This window comes from Podarcis muralis, chromosome 5 (assembly GCF_964188315.1).
Source record: "Podarcis muralis chromosome 5, rPodMur119.hap1.1, whole genome shotgun sequence".
Taxonomy (NCBI): Eukaryota; Metazoa; Chordata; class Lepidosauria; order Squamata; family Lacertidae; genus Podarcis; species Podarcis muralis.
This window is the reverse complement of record NC_135659.1, coordinates 39,723,036-39,733,668: the sequence shown is the minus strand read 5'-3', so window position 1 is coordinate 39,733,668 and position 10,633 is coordinate 39,723,036. Positions and strand designations below refer to the sequence as shown.

Here is a 10,633-nt window from a genome sequence, read left to right as displayed (position 1 = left end):
ATGTAAACAGTAGAGTTGCCATATTTCAAAAAGTAAAAACCAGGACACCCCAAATGATTTTCCGATTGATTTGCCTAAGATCCAGCACAAAGCGCCACATTTCAGAACCCCCCCCCCCAGACATCAATTCCACCTTTGAAATCCCAGTAATGTCCAGGAAAATCCGGGTGTATGGCAGTCCTGGTAAACAGGGAACATGATAGATTAGCAAACATTATTTGTTGAGTACCTATATTCTCCTAGTTACTCCTAGTAGATGTACTCAACAAAGATGCTTGAGAATTGGACCAACAACCCATGAGGGCCAAAAGGAAGGACTAGATCTTAGGGAAACACATGGAACTGAAATACGGTGTGTGTGTGTGTGTGTGTGTGTGAAGGCAGCGATCCTCTGCACACTTACATGGGAATAAGCCTCATTAAACTGAGCGAGATTTACTTCTGAGTGAACATGCTTTGGATTGCAATACAAATCGGGGATTTCCTTATAGAGCTCTGTGGAGAGTAAACGTTGTCTTCAAACACATGGGACCCACACTCAGAAGAAGTGTAAATCAATGGTTAGAGATTTAAGATATGTTAATGTCGTTCTCAGATATTGCTGAAAATGTGTAGAAACATGGTTCTAGGATGTGCTTTCCATCTCCTACTCATATCATTCCCAAAAATACATTTGTCAGCAGTGATGCAGGCCTCTAATCTTATTTTTAAAATAGTATTTGTACTTTCAGCTCAAACTGCCATTTCCTTTTTGATAAAAATCATTTAAAAGGTTATCATTTTCCTCAGTCAAAAGAGAATTAGTTTATGCCTCTAAAAAGATTCCTCAGTGCTTTATCATTAAAAACATTAAGACAAAAATAAAATAAAATATGTGAGCAGTAGGAGACTAGGAGGTGGTCGGACCTTTGGATGACCAGGGAGCTCAAGGAGGATAAGGAGATTGTAGAGAAGCTGAACCAATTATTCGCAAATGTCTTCACGGTGGAGGATAAACGGTAGGAATGGACTCTGAGGAACTGAAGCAAATAGTGGTGATAAGAGACAAAGTTCTAGGCCTTACTGGCAAAATGAAAACTGAAAAATCACCAGGTCCGAATGGTATCCACTCAAGTGTTCTAATAAAACTCAAATATGAATTTGTTGATTTTCTAACAAAAATATGGAACTTGTCCCTAAGTCCCTCGATACCTGAGGACTTGTCAAACATTTCAGATTGTGCTTGTTGCTCTATCTTTTCAAGATTTTATTAGATTTTGGGATTATAGGAGTACCACTGAAATATTTTGGCCAGGTAGAGGGTACCTGATTAGGTTGCGTATGTTGTTTTTAAAAAAATAATTGCTAAGATATTTATGGCAATTAATTTATTTCTCCCCCTCAGATACTATACATTGTCCTGGGAAGGTGTGGACGGAACCAGCTTCAACAATTCAAATGGGCCAGAATATTACTATAAACTGCCATTCCGATAAAGATGTCTGTCAGAATTCTAAAAAACGTATGCGTCTAAATCAAAGGGAGGTCGAGGACAGATTGGTGTCGGTTATAAACAAAACTACAGTTCAACTCCAACTTCATAATTATAACATTTCATTTTCCACAGTCATTTGTTATACTGTATGTCCTCCAGAAAAAAACCCAATAATATGCGGAACAGAATTTTGCGTGGGCCGTAAGTAATTTATGTGTATGCTGTGTAGGTAATTTTGCTGCTTGTAATTAATTTCCATTAATTTGGGAAGTAAAATGAGTTGATGACTGAAATGATCAGCCACTGAGGCAAGCATTTGATGAAGTAAACTATAGTCTACAAAATCTTATGCAATATTAAAACTGCTAGTATTTAAAGGCATCACAAGACTCTTTGCTGTGTGTTTTGGCAAAAGACTAGCAAGGCTAACAAAAGACTAAAAGACTATTTCCCCTTTGGAAATAGGCGAAGGTGACATTTTGCTGGTGGGGCTTTACATTTTTAATTTAAAAATTATTAGCTAAGGGCTTTGATGTGGGACGCGTGTGGCGCTGTGGGTAAAAGCCTCAGCGCCTAGGGCTTGCCGATCGAAAGGTCGGCGGTTCGAATCCCCGCGGCGGGGTGCGCTCCCGCTGCTCGGTCCCAGCGCCTGCCAACCTAGCAGTTCGAAAGCACCCCCGGGTGCAAGTAGATAAATAGGGACCGTTTACCAAGGTAAACGGCGTTCCGTGTGCTGCGCTGGCTCGCCAGATGCAGCTTTGTCACGCTGGCCACGTGACCCGGAAGTGTCTCCGGACAGCGCTGGCCCCCGGCCTCTTGAGTGAGATGGGCGCACAACCCCAGAGTCGGACACGACTGGTCCGTACGGGCAGGGGTACCTTTACCTTTACCTTAAGGGCTTTGATCTTAAACACTCCTAATATCTAGGGAACAAGCCCACTGAACACAGTAGTACCGTATTTTTCACCCCATAGGACGCACCGGCCCATAGGACGCATCAAGTTTTTTGGGGGGGAAATAAAGGAAAAAAAATTATTTCCCCCCCAGGCGCTTGTGGGGCCGGCAGTGGGGAGAAGCGCTCTTCTCCTCGCAGCCCGCCTTCAGACCAGGTCCGGGGACAGCGGGAAGACACGCTGCGCCTCCCAGCTGTCCCCGGAGCTTGCGGGGCAGGCAGCAGGGAGAAGCGCTCTTCTCCCCGCCGCCTGCCTTCAGATCAGGTCCGGGGACAGTGGGAAGACGCGCTGTGCCTCCCCACTGTCCCCGGAGCTTGCAGGGCTGGCGGCGGGGTCTCCCCGCCGTCAGCCTCCAAACCACTTCGGGAGACAGCGGGATGGCGGCGTTCCGCCTCCCTCTGTCCCCCGACCTTGTGGGGCTGGCGCTGGGGCTCTCCTGAAGCCTGGAGAGCGAGAGGGGTCGGTGCGCACCGACCCCTCTCGCTCTCCAGGCTTCAGCGAAAGCCAGCATTCGCCCCATAGGACGCACACACATTTCCCCTTCATTTTTGGAGGGGAAAAAGTGCGTCCTATAGGGCAGGGGTACGTACAGGCAGGGGTACCTTTACCTTTTATAGGGCGAAAAATACGGACTTACTTAGGCCTAAACTTGTTACTCAACAGCAGTAGCTACTTTATTTATAATTTTACATTTTTTTGTATTTTTGATATTGCACGCTGCTTTGCTATTACATATGAAAAAGTGTGTGTGTGTAAAAAAATAAAGATCGCAATGCCAAACACATTGATATAAGTTTCACTGACTCAGTAACATGTATATTTATTTTAAGCAACTTCTACTGTATGCAGTGGAGCTTACTCTGAAATTAATATGCATAGAAATGCCTTGATTCCAAGTAAATAATATATTACTATAGCCAACAACCAATTTAATACATGCCACTGGTTGTATAAATTAAGAACTATTACCATGAACACTTTTCCATTGATAGTATACGGTATATCGCTAGCCTCAGAAGCATATTTGGACATACTTCAGTTGGCTTATAATATTGAACCACTGGGAGGAGGGATGCCCACTAACTGAAAAGTTTAGGCAGATCAGAAAAAGAACAGCTCTGAGCTTTAACTTCAGACCAGTAGACTTCACAGCTTGGGCATAAAGATGGTTTAAAAGATGAGCAAAACCTAATCTTAAAGGTAAAGGGACCCCTGGCCATTAGGTCCAGTTGTGGTCTAGTCACGGACCACTCTGGGGTTGCGGCGCTCATCTAGCTTTATTAGCCGAGGGAGCTGGCATACAGCTTCTGGGTCATGTGGCCAGCATGACTAAGCCGCTTCTGGCGAACCAGAGCAGCGCATGGAAACACCGTTTACCTTCCCGCTGGAGTGGTACCTATTTATCTACTTGCCCTTTGATGTGCTTTCGAACTGCTAGGTTGGCAGGAGCAGGGACTAAGCAACGGGAGCTCACCCCGTCGTGGGGATTCGAACTGCCGACCTTCTGTTCGGCAAGTCCTAGGCTCTGTGGTTTAACCCACAGCGCCACCCACGTCCCAATCTTACAGTGCTTTTAAAAATGGCCAGTATTGGCCATTTCTGAGGTGGATTTAAAACAGGACATTATCCTGTAAGCTGTTTCAAGCTTTGACCTTAGAACAACAAACTGCAAGATAATAAAGGATTGCATAGTGGTTGCAGAACATTTTAAAATTCTTTGCTAGACTGGTAGCCCACTCCTAAACTACATGCCTATAAGTGAACCCCATTCACTTCAGTATAACTTTCACATTAGTGTGCTCAAGACTGCAACCTCAAACTACTCAGTTTGATCTATTTCTTCTTAAGGAAAATAGCTTTTAAAAGTATTTGGGAAAGATGTGATTTAGAGTAACAGAAGACATGATAAAGTATTTAGTACATGATAAGCCACCCACTTTATGTGTTCTGAATTAACAGAATCTTACTTGCTTTGTAATTTGTAGATTCACCGGACATGCCAGCCAACTTAACCTGTGTTGTATATGAGTATTCGGATAATATGACATGCACTTGGGACCCAGGCAAGGACACACAACTAAGCACTAGGTACAACCTATATTTGAAAAGGTAAGAAAGTTGATTGAAGCATCTATCTCAAATCAGACTAGATTTCAGGGTCCCTTCCAACTCTATGATTCTATGATAGCGGGCTGCAGTTTTGAGCAGAAAAGCGATGGGTAGGAGGGCGCTTGATGCTTTTCTCAGCTTCATTTTGCTACACATAATCACCCCTAGCTGCTGCCCACCCCCACAGAATTCCAGATGATCATTTGCAAGTGTAAATATGCACCTGGAACTGGGGGGGGGGGGTTGTTGTGGAGAGAGGCAGAGATTTGGCTGGGGTGAACTTTTGCAGCTCACTGTAAAACAGTTAAGTAAATCAGCACTCCAGTGCTTAAAAATGCAGCCTTCCAAGTCGAGTTCTTTTTTCCTGTTCTTTTTTAAAGCACATACAAAACATGGTTGGGAAGCTATGTGGCAAGAATTTGCAGGTAATGTCAAGCTTGCTCCTAAAACTAGGTTAACTGTGAGTTCAACCAAAGATTGACACGACAAAGCTGCAACTGACATTGTGGTCTGACTATGTGGACTAAACCTGTGGTGAGAGACAACTCACAAACCAGTGACGATCGTGCATGTGGTGTAGTGCTGATGACTGAAAAAAAGCTGGTGTCCTACTTACATTTTCAGGGAGTGGGGGCGGGGGGCGAGAGCAGGTCACCAGAGGTGTCCTTTGGGTGGTAGTCATGATTCACTCTTATATCAGAGTTCCACACTCAGCAAAAGTGGCAAACATGGCTCAATCTGCAGTCTAGCAGCATGTGCTTTGGCTGAAATTAGTTTCATGCAGCCAAGGATGGTTGGAGCTTGTATAACACTTGAACAGCAGATTCACAGTCTGCGATGAAAATGCACTTTCAACATGAGTTTCAAAAACAGTTTGTGATATGTGATGGCCCAGGGTGGTTCCAGTTCAAACCCAGGATGTGGGGTGGAGTGTCAAAAGTCCCCAAACTTTCAGGACACACTTAAAATAGCTTCTCCCAGTCTGTTTTTGTATTACTATTTTTTTGCAAATATAAACATTATGGCAGCAAATAGGCATGACCCAGACACAGTAAAAAAAACCCCACAAAACTCTTGTTCTGCTCACTTTAGGGGATAAATTTGCTTTGGGCCAAATGGCATGTTACATGGCAGGTCAATCATCATCTAATTATGGATGAGTGTGATGACCTGGTGTAGCTACTGAGATATGAGTAGGAGAGATGGGTGGGCAGACCTTACCCTGCTCTGTCTCACTGGATATTTGGTGCAGCACAAACCTTGGCTGGAGGGCCAGGGAAGTGGGTTTGCTGCTGTTCACAATTTGTTCTCCCTCACTGGGAAATCTCTGCCTTGGAGCAGGGCAGCATCTGAAGTTGCGTCTTAAGAGACAGGGATATCGTTGGTATGCTGTCCACCCAGCTGCGCAACATTCTCCCTGACCAACCTGGCTGAGGTCATCTTGAGAATGGTATTGGTGGATCCCAGACAGTAATTCTGGGTGACTTCAACATCCATGGCGAAGTTGCCATTGGCCTCACAGTTTAATCACAGTGCCCTGAGAAAGGAAGAGGCAAGGGGCCACATGCCTCTAAAACAGTGTTTCCCAACCTTTTTTGGGCAAAGGCACACTTGTTTCATGAAAAAAATCTCGAGGCACACCACCATTACAGCCCCGTGACGTCAGCGCGCAGCGTCACGCCGGGAGGGACGCACGAAAGTGTAAGATTCAATTTTTCCCCTCCCCCTTGCCTTCCTTCTGTGCCAACCGCCAAAAAGCCAAGAATTGCGGGACCGCCGGCGGAGGGGGGGAGGGCGAGCGGAGGCAGCGGCGAGCCCCGTTCCTCCCCATCCACCCCATTCCGTGCAAGGAGCGCGAACAGGTGTGAGAAGGGGGTCAAACCTGCGGGTCGGCGCCGGGGAACCTCCAAGCTTTGGGGGTGGGGGGGAGGAGGCAGCAAAGCGAGGCAGGAAGGAGAGCGCGGCTTGGCGAAGTACTCGGCGGCGAAGGCCAGCAGGTCCGGCGGCCGGTGCCGCAGCACCTCCACCGTGTAGCCCTGCAGCAGCTCAGTCAGACCCGGCGGGATCTCGATGCTCATCTTGTAGCCGAGGCGCGCGGGAGACTCAACGGACGGGCCCGGGAGAGAGAGAGAGAGAGAGAGAGAGAGAGAGAGAGAGACACGACGGAGAGAGAGCGGGAGTCCCTGCTCGCCGTCGCCACCGCTACAACTACTGTGGCGGTTGGTCGTCGCCGCCGCCGCCCACCTCTATCTATCTCTCCCCCTCAGCTTTCTACGCGGGCCTCGAGCCGGAGGTGGCGGGTGGCCGCCGCCGCTTTCTCCGCCTCCACGTCCTGCCTCCTCCTCCTCGAGCCCTCCGTCAGCCCTGAGGGAACCGCCGCGCTCGCGCCGCCGCTCTCTGACACGTGAGAAAGAGAAAGGAACGGAGCGGCGGGGTAGTCGGGGGAAGGAGTGGCCGGAATGGAAGCGCGAGGCGAGCTGCGCATGCCCAGCAGGAAGCGGCGGAGAACGCCACAGAGAGAGAGAGAGAGAAGCAAGGGAGGGCGGGGAGTGGGCGGGAACACGCTTCATGCGTCACAATAACGGACAAGAGGCGCTCGAGGGATAGATTAGGATCTAATTTGACTTTTACAAAAAAAAAAAATCTTTCAAATTTTCCCCACGGCACACCAGGCAACGTCTCGCGGCACACTAGTGTGCCGCGGAACACCGGTTGGGAAACACTGCTCTAAAACAATGTTAGAACAACACCTACTTCTTATTAATAATATTTTGTTGCTTTTTTATCTACTTTTATATGTTTAAATATTTTAGTATGGTTAACAAGGCTTTTAGGCCTTTGGGCTAAGATCAAGTATAATGTAATCTGCTTTTTCAAAAGCAGCTACTTTAGATTTTTAGTTTACAGTTACAGCAGAGTAATATGCTTCTTGACTGTTTGATCTTTACAGTTTTCAGGGAGAAGAAAATAAAACATTTCCGGCAAACAATGCCTCAGGTACCATCCCTCTGAGTCAAATGTGGAAAAACAAAACATTTTATGTTGGGGTCTACGCTGAAAATCACTTAGGAACGAATTGCTCAGAAGAACTGTATGTTCACCTTGATGATCTAGGTAGTGTGCAGTAATTTCTAAACTTTATTTTTTTAAAGATGGTTTTGTTTTTAGTCTAGTATATGACTAAATTTATAAGATTAAGGTCGTGATGGAAGATTTGAGAATAATGTGGCTGGGGAAACCCAGCCAGATGGGAGGGGTATAAATAATAAAATAATAATAATAATAATAATAATAATTACCTACAAGATGCTCCAACCTATTAATGCCTCCTAATAGGAATATTAGTACCCACTGGACTATTTTTGTTGAGATTTGTCCCCTTAGTTTATTCTGTACTGCTGCAAACCTCTTGTTTTCACAGAGGCCCTCAGCACCTGAGTTTGCTATTAAAAGGAGTGATACTTCTAATGGTGCACAGATACTTGGTGTATATTTATAGGCATGATCTTAGGTCCAATCTTTGCTCTGTGGATTCTTCTGTCCTGAGAGCTGAAGAGCTTCTTCCATGAGTGCCTCTTCCTTCTTGTGGGTGCAGGTTTCAACATGCCGTTGCTATAATTTGAAAGAGGCAGTAGTTTTATGGCTATAGTGCTTTGCACAACTACTGGAGACTGCGTGATTGATGCCTTGTCTACATTAGGAGTGTGCTCAGATAGCAGCTACGCATACGATAAAAGAGGAAGTACAGGAAACAGAATTGCATATAGCCTGAAGTTACATTGGGTTTTGTGCAGCACACACCTTCCGCAACTCCAAACCCAACCACCCTAATTTCTTAATCTGCTCTTTATCCTATTGGGGATCAGAATAGCACTAGGAGATTGTTTCACTCACTGCTGAGTTGAAACAGATTAAACCAGGACCTGGCCTTCAGAATTCATGCTGAGAATGTTTAGAAATTAGTTGTCCCACTTAATTCACCCAGAGCTATTTGGCTTGCTAGCTGGGTTCTGTGCTGCCCCTGTTCTATGCTTGTGACAGACAGTGATCTTGGCTTGTGGTCCAATACTTAAATGCTTGAAGTAAAAAACAGCTAGAATCAACTACACATAGAGCAATATCTTCTTCTTCGGCAATCACTCATAGCCGAGTAAGATTGTCGATTTTAACAATGAGTCCGTAAGTGACTGTGGAGGCCAATTCTGGATCCACGCATCCTTCCACAGTGGCGACATTGGTTCCCGGGTGGAAGTTGATCACGGTGTAGATTTGCCAAGCGTGCCTTCCTCTTAACAGGTTTCTCCCTTGCGTTCTGAGTTCGAGTGTCTTCAAAGTCCATGACACCTTTGGTAAAGGCTGTTCTATATATCCCAGTTAGCCACTAGGACATAATTCCTTTGAGTTGGTTAAACTGGCCTTCTGCAATGTACTCTTTTTGCCTTTCCTTCAGTTGCTCCCTGACCTTGTTTGCAGAGGACCTTGATTTTAATTCTTGAAATGAAAGGCAATATAGTAGTAGTTTCATCAGTAGAGACTGGATTTAACATTGTTTTATCTCTTTTAGTGGTACCAGCTACACCCATTATTATCCAGATTGTAGACTCTTCATTATTTAAGACTACAATACATTGGGAAAAGCAAACTGCAATCAATGAGACTTATTGTGAAGAACGATACAAGGAGAAGACAGGCGAAACTTGGCAGGTGAGGCAACCCATTCTGGGTTTTGTATGTATCATAAGCAGTGGTTTGGCTACCGCTTTTCACTGATTTTGGTGCTAAACCTTCCATGCATGACTTTATATAGTAGTAAGATTTCAATAGCTTCCTGGGCAGAGTTTTACAAATACAAGAGTTTTATAAAGACATGGATGTGAAATGTATCCTGCTCCTAGGATGCGTATGTTGCATATATTCATATACCTTCTGCGTTTTGGTAAAACTGATTTTTTTATTTCTTCTTGTACCCTTTTTTATAGACAAATAGTATGTGTCCCTGGCAGTTTACTCTGACGGAGTGTGGCCCTCAGCAGGAAAAAGTTTCCTCACCTCTATTTTATGAAATAAACTTGCATCCAACAAAGACTTAGAGCCCATCTGTAGTACACTGTCTTTGGATGTTTATTATTATTGTAAGGATTGCTGTCACTGACTTATGGATACACAACTATATGTATACAGGGCCAACTCTCCTGTATGTATATGGGGCGGATGTATTAGTATACATAAAAAGTTCACACATAATATTTTGTACCTACATGAAGAAAACATGCTACCTGGGATAGTATAGAGCAGCCTTCCCAGATGTTAGGTCCCTAGATACTATTGCACTACAGCTCCCTTCATTCCTAGCCAGCATGACCAGTGGCCAGGGATGATGGGAGTTGTAGTGCACAAACATCTGGGACTACAGATGTTGGCGTAGTGGCTAAAAGACCAAGCATAGTTGCTAAAACGATGAACATAATCAGACAGTCCTAGTTTGAATCTGACCTTGTGCCATGAGCCTTAGGCAAGCCACTCTTCAACCTAAGTCCCCTCATCTGCTACATGCGGGATAAGAGTGATTTGGCTTACAGGTGTAATTTTATATTGCTTGTGAAGCACTTTGAACACTTGAAAGTACTATGTTGTTGTTTATACTAGGAATAGCAATACAGAAAGGAACACACACTTATTTGAGCTTGTTATCATGAGCATACAATCCATACTAACAATTTAAGTTGTAGGTATCTCTCTTTTACTTCATGTAAAGTAACTGAGTGAGTCAGACTATACCCAGCATAATTCACTCTCTAATAGTGGTAATCCCATCCACTGAAACAGAAGAGAGATTCCTTTGGTACAATTTTACTTATATTTAATTGTGAGGGGTCTGAACAGTCCTCATGCTATAAGGTAGGTTAATCCAGACCAGTGTCTCCCTTTTTTTTTTTAAATAACAGAGGACACTACCTTTCTGAACTGAAATTGAAGAAGGATGTTCAACAACAAAAACAAAAAGAAACTGAAGACACACCTCACCTTTATAAATAATCAGAGATCCATGACTTTGGGCTCACAAGAGCAAATGCTTTGAAAACATTTTTTTCTCTTG

At 44.7% G+C, this 10,633-nt stretch overlaps 1 protein-coding gene across 1 annotated transcript in view; it reads left to right on the top strand.

Annotated features, from left to right (window-relative positions):
- Positions 1-1,037: 1,037 nt before the first annotated feature.
- The window catches only part of IL23R (interleukin 23 receptor), a 28,904-nt gene continuing 19,308 nt past the window's right edge, over positions 1,038-10,633 (top strand). Inside the window, exons 1-4 of the mRNA XM_028732109.2 lie at positions 1,038-1,675; positions 4,413-4,536; positions 7,487-7,650; positions 9,101-9,240. Of these exons, the coding sequence (XP_028587942.2) occupies positions 1,438-1,675; positions 4,413-4,536; positions 7,487-7,650; positions 9,101-9,240 (666 nt within the window). The 5' untranslated portion in view covers positions 1,038-1,437. The remainder of the gene's footprint in view (positions 1,676-4,412; positions 4,537-7,486; positions 7,651-9,100; positions 9,241-10,633) is intronic.